The sequence below is a fragment of the Nipponia nippon genome, unplaced genomic scaffold (assembly GCF_047370975.1).
Source record: "Nipponia nippon isolate SJK-2023a ecotype South Korea unplaced genomic scaffold, ASM4737097v1 scaffold_2, whole genome shotgun sequence".
Taxonomy (NCBI): domain Eukaryota; kingdom Metazoa; phylum Chordata; class Aves; order Pelecaniformes; family Threskiornithidae; genus Nipponia; species Nipponia nippon.
The window spans coordinates 46,377,500-46,396,765 of NW_028262336.1; the positions used below are offsets into that span (position 1 = coordinate 46,377,500).

A 19,266-nucleotide genomic window follows, 5' to 3' on the forward strand; every position below is an offset into this window, starting at 1 on the left:
TCATGAGGCTGAATCCTTGCAAATGCTTTTAGCAGAGAGTATTGTTCCTGATAGTAAGTGTTGCAAAAGAAAAAATGTAAAAAAATTAACAAAATTTGGAATTAATTTTTCAAGAATACTGCGGTTCTTCGATAATTGCTTTCAATCAAGCAGATACAAAATGTTTAAGTTAATTTTTTCTGCCAGATATGCTACAAAACTAAGAGCTCGAGCTTTCTTAAAAATCCCTGTTGCAACCTACATTTAAACTGTAAAGTTAGTGATATACTATTATTATTATCATTATTATTATTAAATTGCTTTTTGTGTGCATTTCAGAGGTAGCACGTGACAACGGGCATTTCCTTTTTGGTAGAGTGATGCCTCAAAGGGCTATTCAGCAGCTCCTTCGTCTAGAATTATAAAGTGTAATGACATCGAGAGACTTGAGTCTTTACAAACTACAGATTATTTTGTTCTCTGGTAGAAGAGCCCCATCTGAACTCTTCTTCCCAGATGCTAACAACCGTTTAGTTATAATCATAATAGAGATGTTATTGCCGATGCCTGCAATATCTGTGATGGTTTTGGGTAGGAAGGACTTTTGGAGCCCCAGATGGGCATTCAGTGGTTATACCAGTGCATTCCCCTTTCATCAGTCCTGTGCCATCGGTAATAAATGCTGCCAGACCGTATATGAATCTATCTTCCTCCTCCTCCCTCCAACACATTTGTACCACAGCATCCCAGATGTGATTGGCCTGCCAACTGCTTAGTGTTCCTAGAGTCCAGAAAACAACGGCCTTGCAGGTCACATTTGGCATTCAGGCCTTCTGGCCTTCCAGGTCTAGGTTAGGGAACTAGTACTATGGAATGTAATGTAGTTTGGGTTTTGGTTTTGTTTTTTTTTTTTTTTCCATTGGAGTTCAGAATGTAAGTCATGCTTTGTCATTTGGTCTAATAAAAGTTACTGGTTTTTTCCCTCTTAGTGGCTCCTAATGTCTTACTAAGAGTTTTATTGCAACCTGTTGTGTAGCAAAAATACTAATTTTTTTTAAAGTATGCCCATAAGCACTAAAAGCCTAGTATGTTCACCAGCTCATACCTAGTTCTCTCAAACAGAACAGCACTTGTGAACTAAGAACTTGTCTAGCAAGTTTTGAGGCAGATGGAATTTGATGGCTAGATTGTTAACCAGTTATAAAATGTACTTACAATGAAAATGTTGATCAACTATTAAGTGTTTGCTACCAAATGAATCTTTGTAACTGTTTTATAAGAGAAATGTGGTATAACAGAAACGCAGTGCATTCCAGCTTCTCGATTAATAGGTTTTGATAATTGATCAATTTAGTGCAGGTGGTAGAGAACATGAAGCCTACTGTAGCCACTGAGACCTTCCTGTAGAGGCTTATGCAGAGTGTGACACAAGAGTAGGATTGTTGTGTGACGCCCGTTCATGCTGTTAGTCTTTGTTATTTCTGAACAGTTATCTATATGCAAAAGAGAAAAGCTCTGTTGCACTCTCTTCTGAGGAAATGTAATTTGAACTTTAATTTAAAGCTTTAGTGTAGAATATTTGAAGGTAGTTTGTCTAGTTTCAGTTCTGGTTTTTTTGGGTAAGCCAATGCAACGTGTGTTTATCATTGACATGAAGCCGAGCGACTAACAAAAGTGAAAACGTAAAACTTACCGTAGAGAAGCTCTTAACTCTTTGACTGCCATGTCTAACTGTGTATACTAGTTTTAAGGTCTGCATTTGTCTGTGAAACCATGCTGCTGCAGAAGGTGGTGTTGCCATATGGATGCTGTTACTTGGGTGGAATAGTGCCAAAGACGTTAATAACATTTCCATTGTGCCTACACACTTCAGATGTCACCAGAAGCTGATTTAATAACGTAGTTTTTGTTGCACAGTAGCAAATCTCTGTTTCTTTTCTTGATTCATTTCTTGCTTGGTAAGGCACTGTACAATAATTGAAAACAGCATAAACTGAGACACTTCTGTCTTCAAATATTGGTGGCATTATTAAAGAAATGCTTATTCTGACTAGGTCAGTTTTAAGAGATTAGATTTTACATGTAATTTAAGATGTGGCAAGAAAACAGACTAATCAATAGGAAAAATGTTTGTAATTATCAACAAAATCATTTAATGTGTGTATGTAAGACTAGTTTGGGGAATGAAAGGTGGGAACAGTTAAACTTTTAATCCAGATATGCTTATTTTAAATATTTTAAATATAGCTGAGAGGTTACATTTCAATTCCTGATTCACAGCATTAACATTTCAAATTCTCTATTTTAAACCCAAGCCACTAAGCATTAAATTAAAAAAACCTTTGTCCCTGACATTGCAGTAATGAGTTGTACTGTGTCAGTCTCCAGCAGGGTTGGTAATAACTAGCTTTGATTCTGTTTCATGAGTTTTTATGTTGCAATTTGGATTGATGGTAATATAAGGCTAGGAATAGCTGGGGCAGGTTTGACTTTCAGGCATCATAGAGTACAATATTTTGAAGAAAGACGCACCAAAAAGAGAAGCCAGATCTGTCTGCCCCAATTTTGCTGTTTTACTTTGCCTTTGGCTTAAAAGGGATTTGGGTTTTGGCTGTTAATGTAACAAGCTGTTTACCTTGGCAGAGCTGGGCCTAAGACCAACCTTTGTTGGTTAACAAATAAAATTAGTTTGAGCTCACTGTCCATGGAGTGTTTTTTCACATCATAAATCATTGTGCAAACTGGGACACTGTTTTAATCCAGTTCCTGAGGAGAAATCTAGCACAGCACTTCAGGAATGAGGTATATTGTACTTAGAGATGTGGAGCAAGACTCAGATCTGCTTTTTTCTTAGCATATCTAGATCAGTGTTGTCTCTGGTATCAATCCAGCTTCTGTGAAGATAAAATTTCACCTCAAAAGAAACAAAAAAGATTAAGTTTGATTGTCAGAATGAATTTTTCAAAACACAGTTTGAGAAGGTGGCATGGTTTAGCATGCCTTAGAAAATGAGCTTGATTTAGAAACTGCAACTGCATGGACCTATAAATTATAAAGCACTTTGAGGCTGTCATATGCTCTGCAAGCTTCAGTAGTGTGGTAAATGAGAATTTTGAGTGATCTCAGAAGCACCTTCCCGTCAGTTTATCACAATCTGCACATTTGTTAGGTGCGTTCTTATTCGTCTTTCCAAACTGTGCTCTTGGTTTCCTTTGAAGAGTTTATAAACATCTTGATTGTGTGGTCCATTTTTGGTGACTCATATGTCTCTGACAGCTTACACACACTTATGTTACAGTAATCAAATTCTCTGAGAGGAGACAGCTTTTAAAAATATTTATATGTGTTTTTTAATACGTGGAAACTTTTATAGACAGAGAAGAGCCTGCACAGTAAAGGGGGTTTTTGTTTGTTTAATTAAACTTTCAGTGAAACAAAAGTGGTTGAACAGCTGCAGCTGTCTGTATATGAGTTAGTGCAAGGCAGACAAACTTCAGGAGGATAACTCCAGTGCCTCCAGCCTACCCAAGCAGCTGTAGAGTCAACTCCACAGTCCTGTCCTACCTTTTGGTCTCTCCACAGTCCTGTCCTACCTTTTGGTCTCTCCACAGTCTTGTCCTACCTTTTGGTCTCTCCTCATAAGAGAGAACATAATTAATGAGAAAACAAAACTGTCAAGAATCATGTCAGCTTTACAGGCTTCTTAGGGGAAAACTGCAAGCACAGCAACAGCTACTAGAACTCTTTTAAAACATGGGACTTAGACAGTGGGAGAGTTGTGTGCCTTCCTTCAGTATGTCTTGGTGCAGTCTGAATGTTGAGGAGTGTTTGAAGGATCAGTAGTTATAGCCAGCCTGAATCCCTGCTCAATTGCCATCTTCCCCTTACAGCTCTCTAACCATAGAATCATAGAATTATCTAGGTTGGAAAAGACCTTCAAGGTCATCGAGTCCAACTGTTAACCTAGTGCTGCCAAGTCCACCACTAAACCATGTCCCTAAGCACCACATCTACCCATCTTTTAAATACCTCCAGGGATGGGGACTCAACCACTTCCCTGGGCAGCCTGTTCCAATGCCTGACTACCCTTTCAGTGAAGAAGTTTTTCCTAATATCCAACCTAAACCTCCCCTGGCACAACTTGAGGCCGTTTCCTCTCGTCCTATTGCTTGTTAATTGGGAGAAGAGACCGACCCCCACCTGGCTACAGCCTCCTTTCAGGTAGTTGGAGAGAGCAATAAGGTCTCCCCTCAGCCTCCTCTTCTCCAGACTGAATAACCCCAGCTCCCTCAGCTGCTCCTCATAGGACTTGTGCTCTAGACCCTTCACCAGCTTCGTTGCCCTTCTCTGGACACGCTCCAGCACCTCAATGTCCTTCCTGTAGTGAGGGGCCCAAAACTGAACACAGTACTCGAGGTGCGGCCTCACCAGTGCCCAGTACAGGGGCACTATCACCTCCCTGGTCCTGCTGGCCACACTGTTTCTGATACAAGCCAGGATGCCATTGGCCTTCTTGGCCACTTGAGCACACTGGTTGCTCATATTCAGCCAGCTGTCGACCAACACCCCCAGAACCACCTGCTGGTTGCTTAGGGAGAACTCAGAGCAAAGCAGTAGTTAATTGCATCCACAGCAAAATGAGAATGGGATTTAAAAGCCTCCTAAGTAGGGAGAAGAAATGACTTGGCACATATAAAAAGCAGTGTATACACCATGAGTCCTGAGAGCAAGTGCATCCTAGTAGGCTGCTTAAAAATGAAGGATACAGGGCCTTGATCTCAAAAGGTCTCTCCTGGGGCTCAATCAAATGGGCAATGCCCTGCTAAATAGTCGGAATTTTGCCTTTTTTGAGCCTGAGTGCTGCTGTGTTCTGTGGAGATACACATTTTCATTGGTGCAAGACTTAAATTAGTGTGTGTACCTAGGTGCTGCTGCCTGAATCCAGTAGTCTTTGGAGAGCTATTGTGTAAATACAACTTCTGAACCAACTTTACTGGTTTCTCTGGGGTAAAGTATGCATATGTGGGTAATATCGATGCTATTTTTAGGGACTTTAGTTCATATTTTAGAAATACGTCTGTCTTCTGTATTTTCTCTAACTGGAATGGATAGTTCAAGTTCAACAGATTCTCTAGTTTGTCTAGCAGTTGACTCAGAAGGGGTCCAGAAACTCCGCCAAAGGTGGTGTGGAATCGTTCAGTAGTTGTGCTGGTATGCTGCAGGGCAGCTATGTGGGTTTAAAAATTGGTTGGATGGTTGAGCTCAAAAGGTCAAAAGGTTGGGCTTTCCAGATCTTCTCCAAGTCCCTGAGGCTTCAAGAGCCCAAACCCCCAACTTTCCTGAATGAAGGGCAGGCAGAGTCTGTGCTGCTTGGGGTGCTGTTGGAGACTCCTAGAATGGCAAGTCTGGAAGCCTGAAGTTTATAACTTCTGACACCAGGAGGAAGGCTCCTGCTTCTCCTCAAGATCTGCAATTATAGAACAGATTCAGTGCTTGTGTAGGTGATGAGAATCTGAATGCTCCATCCAGTGAAACACCCAAGCTGGCTAAATCTGAGCCATGCAGGAGCACCAGGAGAAAGTGGCAAGTGATAACAGTAGGTAAATTCCCTGCTGTGGGGAACGGAGACTCACATCTGCTGACCTGACCTGTCATCTAGGGAGGCTTGTTGCTTGCCAGGGGCTTGGATCTGGAAGGTTGTGGAAAGACTGCCAAAACTTGTCTGGCCCTCAGACTACTGCCGCTTGCTGCTCTTCCATGTAGGCTTCAATGATATTGCCAGGAGTGATCTGGAAAGTATCAGTTGTGACTGTATGGCTCTAGGGTGATGGTCAAGGGCATGGGAGCCTGGGTGGTTTTCTTCTTGACCCTTTCAGTGAGAGGGAAGGGTATGTGGAGGAGTGGAGGTAACAATTGGTTGCATAGCTGGTGTCAGCAACAGAGTTTTAGGTTTTTGATCATGAGACCCTCTTTGAGGATTGCTTGGAAAAGATAGGATCCACCTGACTAAGTGGGGCAAAAGCATCTTTGCTAACAGGCTGACCAACCAGGTGAGGAGAGCTTTAAAATAGTAATGACGGGGGAGGGAGAGGATGACCAACAATCTTGTGAGGAAGTGGTGGACCAGGTTGGCAAACAAAATGTGTGGGGTGATGCAAACAGTAGGGACCTTGTAATCAACAAAACAGGACTGAAGAGGGCCCTTGCCAAGCATATCTGTATAAACAAGGAAATGCCTTTCAGAATTACGGGGAAAACTCTTGTACTCTTTCTGGGAAATCAGCATGGCTGGTTGCCTCTCTGAAATGTCTGTGCTCTCATGCATACAGCATGGGGTTCAAAGAAGAATAGTTATAAGTCTGCATGCAGTTGCAGAGTTATGATTTTGTTGCAATCATGAAGACGGGACAGCTCACATGACTGGAGTGCTGCAATAGATGGATATGGGTTCTTTGGGAAGGACAGGCTAGGAAGGCAAGGAAGAGGAATTACTCTTCATGCGGCAGAGCAGCTGAAATGCATGGAGCTCCGCTGTCGGACAGATGATGAACCACCTGAGAGCTTGTGGGTTAGAGTTAGATGGCAGACCACTGTGGATGATGTTGTGGTGCGTGTCTCTACAAACCACCTAACCAGGAAGAAGTAGTTGATGAGGCCTTCTTCAGACAGCTGGAATAAGGCTCATGTTGGCAGGACCTGGCCCTTATGGAGGATTTCAACCACCCTGACATCTACAGGAGGGATAGAATAGTTTGCTTATGCCCTGGGTGTGAGCAATCCAGGAGGTTTCTGGAGTGTGTTGACTGCTGGATCTCATACTTGCAAACAAGGAAGAACTATTTGGGGATCTGATGGCTGACCATCAGATGGTAAAGTTCAGGATCCAGACCATGAGATGGTAAAGTTCAGGATCCAGAGAGGAGAAGGGGAAAAAGCAGAAAGCAGGACTGCAACCCTGGACTCAAAGAGGGAAGACTTTGGCCTGTTCCGGGATCTGCTTGGAAGAATCCCACTGGAGACAGTTGTGGAGAAAAGAGGAATCCAGCTGAGCCGGTTGGTTTTTAGGGATCACCTCCTCCAAGCTCAATAGTGGTCCATCCTGACAAGCAGGAAAACAAGCAGAGGTGGTAGGGTGCCTTCATGGATGAACAAGGAGTTCCTGACAAAAATCAAACATAAAAAGAAAGAGTACAGGAGGGGAAAGCAGGGAGAAGTGACCTGATACACAAGTAGAGAGAATGTCTGTGTGTGCAGGGATGGGGTTAGGAAAGCCAAAGCCTACCTGGAGTTGAATGTGGTGAGGGATGGTGTTGTGGGTTAACCCCAGTGTGCAGCTCAGCCCCACACAGTGGCTCGCTCACTCCCCCACAGAGGGATGGGGAAGTGAATTGAAAGGGTAAAAGCAAGAAAACTTGTGTGTTAAGATAAAGACAGTTTAATAGATAAAGCAAATGCTGCTCATGCAAGCAAAGCAAAATAAGGAATTCATCCTCTACTCTCCATCAGCAAGCAGTTGTTCAGCCATCTCCAGGAAAGCAGGGCTTCATCAAACGTAATGTTGACTTGGGAAGACAAATGCCATAACTCCAAATGTCCCCCCTTCCTCCTTCTTCCCCCTAGCTTTTATTGCTGAGCATGATGTCATATGGCATGGAATATCCCTTTGGTCAGTTGGGGTCAGCTGTCCTGCCTGTGTCCCCTCCCAGCTTCTTGTGCACTCCCAGGCTGCTCACTCGCGGGGCAGCATGAGAAACCGAGAAGGCCTTGAGGCTGTGTAAGCACTGCTCAGCAATAGCTAAAACATCTGGGCAGTATCAACACTGTTTTGGTCACCATGCTGGCTCCTATGAAGAAAATTAACTCTATCCCAGCTGAAACCAGTACAGATGTGAAAGACAACAAGAAAGGCTTCTATGTGTTCATGAGCAGCAAGAGGAAGACTAGGAAAAAATGTGGGCCTGCTGCTGAATGGGAATGAAGGCCTTGCCACAGAGGAACTTAATGCCTTACTCACCTCAGTCTTCAATAGTAATACTGGCCTTCAATAATCCCAGGCCCCTGAAATCAATGGGAGAGTCCAGGGCAAGGCAGACCTACTCTCAGTGGAGGAGAATCAGGTTAGGGAATATTTAAACAAACTGGACATGTGCAAGGCCATGGCCCTGGTAGAGTATGTGCTGAGGGAGCTAACTGATATTGGGAGGCCACTCTTGATAGTCTTTGAAAGGTCATTGTGATTGGGAGAGGTTCCTTAAGACTGGAAGAAAGCAAATGTAACTTCTGTCTTCAGGAACAGCAAGAAGCTTCCTTTTTGCTGAGAATTACAGGCTGGTCAGCCTCATGTTGACCCCTTGGAAGGTGATGGAGCAAATAATCCTGGAAGCCATTTCCAAACATATGAAGGACAAGAAGCTGGTCGAGAGTAGTCAGGATGGATTTATAAAGGGGAAGTCATGTCTGACGGATCCGATAGTTTTCTACGATGAGATCACTGACTTGGTGGAGGAGGGGAGGGCAGTGGCTGTTGTTTACGTTGACTTCAGCAAAGCTTTGGACAGCGTCTCCTGTATCATCCTCATTGACAAAGGGATGAAGTGCAGACTAGGTAAATGGACAGTGAGGTGGACTGAAAAGTGGCCGGAGTGCCAGGCTCAAAGGGTTGTGATCAGCGGCGTGAGCTCCAGCTGAAGGCTGGTCACTGGCAGTGTGCTGCAGGGGTGGATAACCGGGCCGGCACTGCTCAGCATCTTCACTGATGACCTGGATGACAGGGCAGAGTGTGCTCTCGGCAAGTTTGCAGATGATGCAAAACTGGGAGAGTGTTTGACACACCAGAGGGTCATGCTGCCATTCAGAGAGGCCTCAACAGGCTGGAGCAATGGGCTGACAGGATCCTTGTGAAGAAAGGGAAATGCCAAGTGCTGCAGCTGGAGAGGAGTAGCCCCAGGCTGAGTGGCTGGCAAGCAGGTTTGGCGAGAAGGGCCCCAGGGATCCTGGTGGACAGCAAGCAGACCACAAGGCAGCGACGTGCGCTTGTGGCAAAGGCAGCTCCTGGCTTCCTGGGCTGCATTAGGCAGAGGATTGGCAGGAGGCAGGTGGAGAGGGGTGATCCTTCTCCTCTTCTCCTTTCTGGTGAGGCACATCGGGAGTGCTGTGTCCGGTTCCGGGTTCTCCCGTACGAGAGAGAGATGGAGATAGTGGAACGAGTCCATCGAAGGGCGCTGAAGATGGCTGGAGGATTGGAGCATGTGACATTTGAGGGGAGTCTGGGAGAGATGGGACCATTTAGGCTGGAGAAGAGAAGGCTCAGGGTGATGTTATTGATGTGTTAGAATACGTGATGTGGTGGAGTAAAGAAAGTGGAGCCAGAGTCCTCTTGGCAGTAGACAGTGAAAGGACGAAAGGCAACTGGCATGAATTGAAATGCAAGAAAATCTATTTGAACGTAAGAAAACCTTTTTAACCTTAAGGGTGATTGAACACTGAAATTTCCATCCTTAGAGATATTCAAAACGGAACTGCATAAGGCTCTGAGCAACCTGCACTTTATCTCTCTCTGCTTTCAATAAGAGAGTTTGGTCTACAGAGGTGTCTTCCAATGCCAAATGTTGTGTGATTTGGGTAGTGGTTAATGGGTTGTACTCTACTTGCAAGGTGATAATAAATGGAATACCACCAGAGGCTGTCCTGGGACCTGTTCTGTTTAACATCTTTATCAATTACTGGAGACGGCAGTGGAGTGCACCTTCGCTAAGTCTCTGATTGATATGAAATGCTGGAACAATTGATATGCTAAAGAGTGGAGGGACCTGAGGCTAGAGGAACTCCAATTGTCTAGCTTGGAGAAGAGAAAACAGGAGGTCCTAATAGCAGCCTTACAATACCTACAAGGAGCTCATCAAGAAGGTGGAGTCAGGCTCTTCACAGCAGTACATGGTTGGACAAGAAGACCAATGGATGTAAATTGAAACAGGAAAGGTTCCAATGGACTGTAGAAAGAAAACTTTACTCCCAGTGAAGCAGTGGAGCAGGTTGCCCTGTGTGCCCTACCTCTGTCCTTGGAGGTTTTCAAGACCCACATGGACAAAGCCCTGAGCAACCCGGTTTGACCTCAGAGCTGGTCCTGCTTTGAACAGGCAGCTGAACTAGAGACCTAAGGTCCCTCCTGGCCTGAATGACTCTTGATTTTTCAGTTAAGTTCCAGTGGTAAATTTTTCAAGTTCTTTTTGCATGTCAGCTTGTAACATGTGGTGCCACTCTTTCTCTTTTGCTGTTCATTATGTAGTTTAGCAGGCTTCTTGTGAACTGGTCTTATAATGTTTTTGGGCTTCACAGAAGAAGCAATAGATGAACATTATGAGCCGTGCCTTGTGTCTGGGATGTATCTGAAAGTCAGAACACTCTTTTAGATATGACTTGCAGGCTCTGGGGGAGGGAGGGAGATGTTCAGCATTGTGTCTGTGTGACCTTTTGCGGGTGAAAAGGAATAACTGCTTTCCTGTCAGCTTAATTCAATGTAGTCCTCAGAGCTTCTGTTATTTAGGAAGAAACTTTTTACTGTCTGTGGTGTAATGGTTAGCTTTGCTTTGTGAGCTGTATTGCCCGTTTGCTGGCCACATCTTGCAGGGTTTACATACCACAGTCATTTGTGCAGAAATCAGATGCCTATTACTAGTTCTCATTTTGCTCTTTCGATGGTTGAAGTGCTAAATGTTTGGTGGAACATCCTGGGGCATGGTTTTCCACTGAAGAAAACAGGAGTAAGGCTTTACAAATATGACTGTCCTTGACCTTGCTTATCTGGCTCTTCCTAGTAGATATTAGGATGAGAGGAAACAGCCTCAAGCTGCGCCAGGGAAAGTTTAGGTTGGATATTAGGAAAAACTTCTTCACCGAAAGGGTGGTCAAGCATTGGAACAGGCTGCCCAGGGAAGTGGTTGAGTCTCCATCCCTGGAGGTATTTAAAGGACGGATAGACGTGGTGCTCGAGGACATGGTATAGTGATGGACTTGGCAGTGATAGGTTAACGGTTGGGCTCAATGATCTTAAGGGTCTTTTCCAACCTTAACGATTCTATGATTCTATATTTGACGAACCACTAAATATAGCTATGGCTTCCATATTGGAATACCCCAGGTCTATTATTTTTGATTCTCCAAAGGATTTTTTCTGTCTTTATGACTTCCTTAATTCTCTTCAGGGACTTTGTTGTGTGTATGGTTTCAAGGGATGGGGAGTCCTGCAGGAAAAGAAAAAGACACACCATATAAAGGTAGCAAGCTTATAACACACCTCTGTTTGATAGCAGACATTCAGAGCATTAGGAATATTTAATCTTCGGATCCTCTAATGCATAATCACAAGTGAAAGTAAATTTTTCTTCCTTTGGTGAAACCCTGCGAGAGCATGTTCATGCAGCAAAGCTCTGCATTTCTGTATGAAAAACAGTGAAACTCTGCATGACGCAAAAAATTCTTGTTAAATACTCTTTAGGTTAATAGTGATGTATTTAGCAAAGTAAGTGCAGTGGCTTGGGATGCTTATGGATTTGAGAGTCTTTCCAGAAATAAAATGCTTTAGAAGTCCTGTGAACAAAAGCTAAAACGTTGTCCAAGAAGTAAAAATAGACTTTGTAATGCTGCCAGACTAGATACTGCTGAAGCATCGCAAATTAATTTCCTTTAAACAGTAAAGAAAAATGTGTGCCATTTGTTGCCTTAACCATGATGGGAATTCCTGTGTGGTTTTTTTTGTTTTTTTTTTTTCCCTTTGGCCTCCCTTGTAGCAGTTACCCACAAAATGTTACCATTACATGTTGCCTATTTGATGTACTCTCTTGGTTAAGCTGAATATATTACTTTCACTGAGAATATATAATTGGATTGGTGTTTTCTTATTCCTTTCAAAGGCATGGAAACTTAAATGTAGTCAATAATTATGCGTATGTGTGTTTCTCTTTTAGTGGAGGCGATAGTGGAGTTTGACTACAAAGCTCAACATGATGATGAGCTGACGATCGCTGTAGGTGACATAATCACCAACATCAAGAAAGATGATGGAGGCTGGTGGGAAGGACAGCTCAAAGGCAGAAGAGGTTTGTTCCCTGACAACTTTGTAAGAGTGAGTACAAAGTGGAACTGTTCTTGTGTTGTGTGTATACATTTTGTGTACTGTGCTGTTTAGGCTAAATGTCAGCCTTTCTATCATAATATTTCTTATATCCAAAACTATAATATATTGCAATACAATGTTGTACTGAAGCTATGTTACAAATAAAAGATTACTTTCTTTGCAAAGACAATGTAGTTTTGATATCCTGAAAATAAAAGTAGCTACCCCTATATTTCTGTGTCATTCAGTGATCGTTTGACTGTGTAGTCTGGGAACAAAGTCCTTATTCTAGAACAACTCATATGTCATGGCATTTACAATATTTTCTCTTCTCTGTAACTGCTACTTCTTCTTCAGAGTGCTTTCTTAGGTTTTGTAGAAGCTTGTTGTGAATACTTATTCCTGGCTAAACTAGTTGAGAGTAATTAAAGTGGATTTTTCCAAACAGTTGCCTATAAAAACATAAAAAAAAATAAAATCATAGCTTTGTATTTCATGTAATGTACCAAATAATTTGCAGTAATACTGGTTTTAGGAAAGCCATTCAAAGTTTTAGAAATATATATCTTCTTTACCGGGCATCTGTGTGCGCGCACATGTCTGCACATATGAGACTAGCTATTAGTACCTCTGGGCCTCCTTGATTTGTCATTGCAGACCTAGGCTGTTAGTTTCTGTAAACCTTCATAAACTTGGCTCTTCACTACAGAAAAGAGAGCAAGAACTGCAATAAATTACATAAATAGGTTTTATGTTAATCTGTTACTACAGCTTCAGAGGATCTTTGGGACTTTCCCCTTTCCAAGGGTATAAGTATCTTTTTTTTTCCCTCTTCTTTTTCTTCTTCTAACTGTGTGAGCCTGTTGTGTGTTTAAACACGCACACACAATTAAGTTTTGCTTCAATAACACTGCATATGTCGAGGTAATTTGGGGAAGTGGTTCGGCGGCAAACTTACCAAGCCTGTAGCAGGGGGTGGGACACGGGAGCCTCAGATGTTCCTGTGGGGACAAACATACTCGAATCTTAATCCTTGTTGCCATTGCCAGGAAGAAACTAGGTGAAAGGGAGTGGAGGAGGAAAATGGATACCCTGTTTCTTCTTAACCTCCGAAAATCCACACTTTGGGGTAGGGGGAAGAAACCATTTTGGGACTCATCGTGTATTGATAATATTTTTGTGCTTGAACTCTGATGAACTGTGAAGTTCTGTAGGACAAAAGCAGGCTTCCTCTAAGCTTTCTCCTGGCTGATATTTGAAATCTGCTGCTGATTTTAGGAGGTGTTGGATTAGTGTCCTAAATAAATGTGGCCTATGAATTTCTGTTATGAAAATATCATAATCTAAGTATGAAGGTTTGCAAGTTCCCCTCCTTAGTACCTGATTTTTAAGGCCTCTTCTTTCCGAACTGGCTTCAAACTGTGGCATCCTGTCACATAATTGAAAAATAAATAGCTATTTCTCAATAGAAAGTTCTAAAACAACAATAAATGTTCTGGATTTTGTGTTCTCATAAAATATCACTACCTGCTCTTTGCTTCCCCTTCCTTTTTTTTTTTTTTTTTTTTTTTTAAATCAGCATCCAGGGCTGTTTTCTAAAGGACTAAAAACTGCATTAAATTCTTCCTCATTCTCAGCTTGAACACCAAGTCAAATGTGTTTTTCACAGTTGAGCATTCCCTCTCTAAATTTGGTAATGCAGCATGGAAGATACAAACTTCCTAAAAGTAGAGTTAGTTTGTGACTATCTTGAGTGAAAACCTTTATTTTTCTTCAGTTTTTCCTGTGTAAATCTCCTTGTATCTGGAGAGTTATAGTCAAACATAACAGCAGTCCCATTGAAAAGCTTGTTGAGTGTAATCATTCTGTCCACGAAGATCATAAGTAATTGTAAACTTTCAGTTATGGAAAATTTTTTAATAAGTGTATGCAGAGTCGAGCTCACCAGCAATCAATTTATCCCCTATTGCTATTCTGTTGTTTCAGCAAGGTAATGGAGAGGCAGGCAAAAAGGGATGCTACAGCTGAATGGTGGAGCCGAATGCAGCTCCAAATTCCCATGGTTATCAGAACTGGTTGTAAGAGCAGTTACTTGAGAAAGTTATTCAGAGGTAAAAATCAGTAATTAAATTCTTGAGGTACTGGCATTCTACCTTCAAGTGGAGGGAATAATTTCTTATGGAAAACAGCTTTTCCTTCCTGTGATTTGATTTTCTTTTGAATAAATCCATGACAACATTCCAAAGAAACTGTTGGGTTTTGCAAAAATTGAATGTTTGGGCTGAATTGAAACCACTGAATTAACACAGTAAAGAGGCCTGAGTGGTCTCAGTTAGCATGTGTGCATTGATTCTGGAAGTGCAGTTTGAAGAGAAAAGAGTTTGGAAGAAAAGATGTACAAATCAGAAATGGAAAAATTAGGGAAATGCAATGTGTTGGAATGTTTATGAAAAGACAAAGTGTTATTTAAGAAAATAAAAATAAAATAAAAATATTTTTCAAGGCAGTACTAGGTTGTGATGTGGAAAAGACATTTGGAGTTGCCTGTAGCAAAAGTGGGTTTAGATTTCTTGGAATAAATGCAAATTAGAAGACCATTGAAGAGGAGTTGTCTAAACACAGATGTGAGAAAGAAAGAGGAAAGAGGAGGTAGCAATGATATGTAGGCAGTACATGTGCAGTTATTTTTTTCAGGGGACTTTCACTGTGAAGTTGTATCAGAGGTGCTTCCTGTTCTTGAATCTGCAAAACAACTGCTCTGGATTTTACGTATTTTTATACATACAGACACAAAACCCCACAGATTCATACGCTTCTTATGCTCTGCAATTTGATATGCAAGGTGTAACAGAAAAGGTATTTGAAATTTCTTTTATCTTTCCGTTTTCACTACCTATTAGTCTGCAGCTATGGTCGCTTGGAAGATTTTGTGGGAGATGTTTGTCTAAATATGAGAAAATTCTTTGGTCCCTCTTTAAGATCTAATTTACCTCTCTCAGCCTTTGTAGATACCTACTTTTGTTAGAGGTAATGATGCTGAATTTATTGTAAGAAATGTATGAAATGTGTATCTGGTTGTCGTCTTTTCTGTTTTCTTTCAGTTTTTCAGGTAGAGGAATAGAAGTATGAGTGGAGAATTACATACTGTTCCTGGTTTTCTGTTTTACTCCTCAGTTACGCAGGTGAAAAAGAGAAGGCAGCAGGTGTGATTGCAGTGTAATTCATTTGCATGGTACAAAGTTGGTCTTCGATATCTTTCTAGCTTGAAAACTTCAGCTTGAAATCCAAAATTCTTACTTTTATAATCAGAAAATAAAGGAAATGTGGTTGATGTGTAGTATATTAGTTCTTTTTTTAAAATGCCATTAGGAGACAGACAGGAGGCTTTTGATTTTTTTCTGGTCTTATTTTAACAACTTCTTTGTCTAACCATGCTCTGCCCTGTGTTTGTAAGTGTGACAGTATCTGAGACAGTTAGATTTTGCTGATAGCAGATGAAGATGTAGAAAGCAGGAAACTGTGGTGCAGAGCCATGCTTGCTGGTTTTAATTTACAAACCCAGTTCTGTGTGGGATTGGGTAGCGTTATACTGGTAAACTGAATGTGCCGCATGTGACAACCTTCAGGCTTGTCTGTACTCCAGAGGACTTGCCAATATTGCTAGCAGAATTGGGGAGGTGAATTTATTTTAAAATTAGCAAGACGTGTGGCAGTAGTTACTTTTGAAATTGTGATGTATAGCTTGGGTTTTAGAATGAATGAAACAGGACAGGGGTTTTGTGTAACCGTACTGCTGCCTTAGGTCAGAACAGCAACCTGGATTTCTTGTTACACAAGCAGAATACAATCTTTAAATAGTGCAAATTAGTTGTAGGATGTTAGGGATGTTCGTGCTGAATCATAGGTACACAGTGGAGATCCTTATCTATTGCTTGTCATTTAATTTTCTTCTCTGTTTTGTTTGGTTGGTTTTAATCTTCACAACCAGTCAGAGGCTGCAGGGAATCGTGACTGAAGCTGAGACCCTTGCGCTTGCTACACACCCCCCACACCCCTACCCATTCATATTAGTGCTTTCCTAAAAACTGTCATAAGACTGTGCATGTGCAGGGGCCCTTTACAGCTGTAGTTTGGCCCCTGGGAGGGAAAAGAGAATATTCCCCATGTCCCACAACACTTTGGTTCCTGCAGTGCTTTCTGCTTCCCTGGCCCTCCAGCTGCTGCTTGGTACCCATCAAGTCTGAGAACCAAACAACGTGTTGTCCTTCCCTCCTGCTTTGCTACTGTGCTCTCTGATACCGCTGTTCCCGCCTTTGCTTCAGGGCTTGTAGGTTCCTATAGCCTTCACTGCTCTCCTAAGTACCCTGAATAGTATTAATTAAGTGACATCTGGGTCAGCTTTGCCTAAGTACCCACTTCTCAAAGTTGTGGCATCTGCGGAGGTGCTGAGGTTATATGCAGACTAGGGAAAGCGGTGGTATTTCTGTCTGTACCTGAAAAGATAACTTGCTTTATGGGTCAGTGAATTATTACCTTTTTTTTTTTTTTTACATACTTAGCAGGAGTTTGCAATTCAATTACTGAGCTTTTTTATTGGAAATCTTACTAGAATGCTGTCTACGTATTTGTTCTTCAGAAATGTTTTAGATTGTGGCATCCTAACTGTTATGTCGTCTTGGGAAAGAGAGCCAGGAGTACTAGTTTCTTATTCCAAGTTCTGAGTATGACCATTAATGTTGTTATCCTTATGGTGAATACAATTGGTGAAAGAAACTTTCAGATAGGTTCCCTCATGTGAAAATGTTGTCTCTTTGAGCTTTTGTTTCTGTCAACAGCAATGAAGATTTTGTGGGGAGAAACATAGCTTCACTGATGTGTTATTATTTATTATTGCTGCTGTTATTACTCTTACAATGGTGAAAGCAAAACTAGGAAAAGGAAGTCTTTCTCCCTCTCCCAACCTATCTCCCCCCCGAAGGCACAGATCCACCAAGATGGTCTTGTACCAGTCAATAGTCTCTGACTTGGCAGTGTTCACTCTTCAAAGGGAATTTAGTGCAGAGCAGCAACAGCAGCAGCAGCACTCTGGGCTGTCCTGGGTGCCCAGGGCATGATTACAAATAATGTCACGCCTGGACCTGTTTGTCTGGCTTCAGAGGAGGTGGGGGAGCTCCCAGTGAGGCAGCTGCCCCGGGTGTTTGGCGTGGAAGTGGTGTGAGACTCCCTGGCAGCTACAGAGGCTCTTTCCCATTCCCTGTCGCAGGGAACTGGTGATATTCTCGGCTGAATGGGAAGGGTGCCGTGCTTATAGCAGTCAGCAGAATGGATCCCGTATGTTTGTCATGGGGGCAAGTGTGGTCTTGACTGTCCTGCAGTGCTCAGTTTGTTGGATATGTTTTGTTGCCAGGCTTTGAGGGGGGATTACTGGGCAGGGGTGGAAACAGAGAGGAAAGAAGGGTTGCTGTTTGGGGCTGTCAGTTGTTGGATGTTTTGTGGGAACCAGCGTGTGAACTATGCAAAAGTGAGAGGGTTTTAAATGTGTGCAGCAGTCATGCAGTGGACACACGGTCATGTGAAGCTTCAGTGTTAAGGTTTTTATTAGCTTGTAGTGACTAGTACTTTATTATTGCAAAAAATTATTAGTAAAATGTAACCTTCTGAAAAGGCAGTGTCTTAATTGTAATTATATATTGACAGAACTGGTGAAAATTTAAGAGTTTGGAAACAAAATGTATTGCTTTTCATTCTTTAATATGCATTGTAATTGCTGATGTTTTAAAAAAATAAAAAGAAATATTCTTATTTAAATACACATAATATTGCTTCACTGATAGAGTTCTGTGTAGGTAGTCTAAGTTGATATACTAAGGGGACTCAATTATTTCCTCTTTTTGCTCAGGTTTGTCTTTTGTATTCTTAAGAAAACCTAGTAGCGTATTTCTGTTTAAAATACGCAGCTGTTTAAATTGTAAATTTAAAAAGATTCTAATTTTATGCTAAAAAGGAAACTAAACACTTCCTTTTTTTCCCTTCCTGAGGCTTCAAGCCATGAGGAGGAGGAGAACCTAATCAGAGATTAAAACAAGGACTGCGTGTGCTATCTAGAAGTTATATTTTCAAAGATATAACTTCTTTGGAGCTTTAATATCATAATTCTTTAAAGCAGCTTTAATTTCTTCAGAACTTATTTATATATTATTATTTGGAACTGTGTGTTACACAGGGAAGTCAATGTGGTTTTGGCAATAGCCGCTTAAAGTAGTTTCCATAAGGATTTATAGAATTGGCAGGATTAGATAGTTGACAGCGTTTCTCCAACTTAGTCCTAAAAGGTTGGGAGGCAAAGAGAAGGTGTCCTGACCTTTTACTTTCTCTTCCCTGAGATCAGTTTCGTTCTTCGACACGCCCCCCCCCCCCCCCCCCGCAACTTTCCAAGCTCCGGATGTTTTTATTTCCTCTGTAGCTTGTTTATGTGTGGGTGGGTATGTTAGTAATCCATGCATTTTGGTCTGATTCATTTTTACACTTGTTCTGGCAATTGTTTTACTGTTGGAGCAGGCTGCTGTGAGAAACTGTAGGTAAAATCTGCAGAGGTGCTTAGCAGCATTTGCATACAAATGTCTCACAAAATGTACTTTTACAGTTTTGGATTTACAGAGAGTACAGCTGTGTACCTGATTTCTCCTGGCAGGACCAAGAACCTCGTTAGAATTCTTAAAACACAGTACTAGAAAACAGAAGCTCCTAGAAACTGAATTGCAGTTCAGTCCCGCTGCTGTTTGAAGCTAGCATGAGAATACTTGTTGATATTTCCACCTTCCTTGCAATTTAATTACATAGCCCTGAGATGGATTACCTCAACTTTAGGAAACGTATTTGATTTTGATGTTTTTAATGTTTGTTTGCAAAAAAGGGTGTAAGAGAAACAGTATTCTGGATGCCTGTGGTGTAACTACAGCATTTAATAATCGTGATTTTGAAGGGTTGTGCTTGCATTCAAGCTTAGTCTGCCAAATATTCCATTTACTCCATTAGAATGATCCAGCCTGTATCCGGACTACATCTACTGAGTGTCTTTCAGTTTGTGTTACTTAAATGTTAAGTAACATGAACAGTAAGTAAGAATGAAGATGAGAGCAAGAGGGACATGTGGGAAAAAGAAAGCTATCGGGGAT

At 41.8% G+C, this 19,266-nt stretch overlaps 1 protein-coding gene across 6 annotated transcripts in view; it reads left to right on the top strand.

Annotated features, from left to right (window-relative positions):
• SH3KBP1 (SH3 domain containing kinase binding protein 1) overlaps positions 1 to 19,266 on the top strand; it is a 238,457-nt gene that overhangs the window by 17,009 nt on the left and 202,182 nt on the right. For 2 of the 6 annotated variants that reach the window (XM_087758626.1, XM_087758627.1), the window contains exon 2: positions 11,943 to 12,100. In XM_087758626.1, the coding sequence (XP_087614752.1) occupies positions 11,943 to 12,100 (158 nt within the window). Of the gene's footprint in view, positions 1 to 11,942; positions 12,101 to 14,823; positions 14,948 to 19,266 lie in introns of those variants that run through there. The other 4 variants (XM_087758628.1, XM_087758631.1, XM_087758630.1 and 1 more) reach the window with 4 other exon arrangements.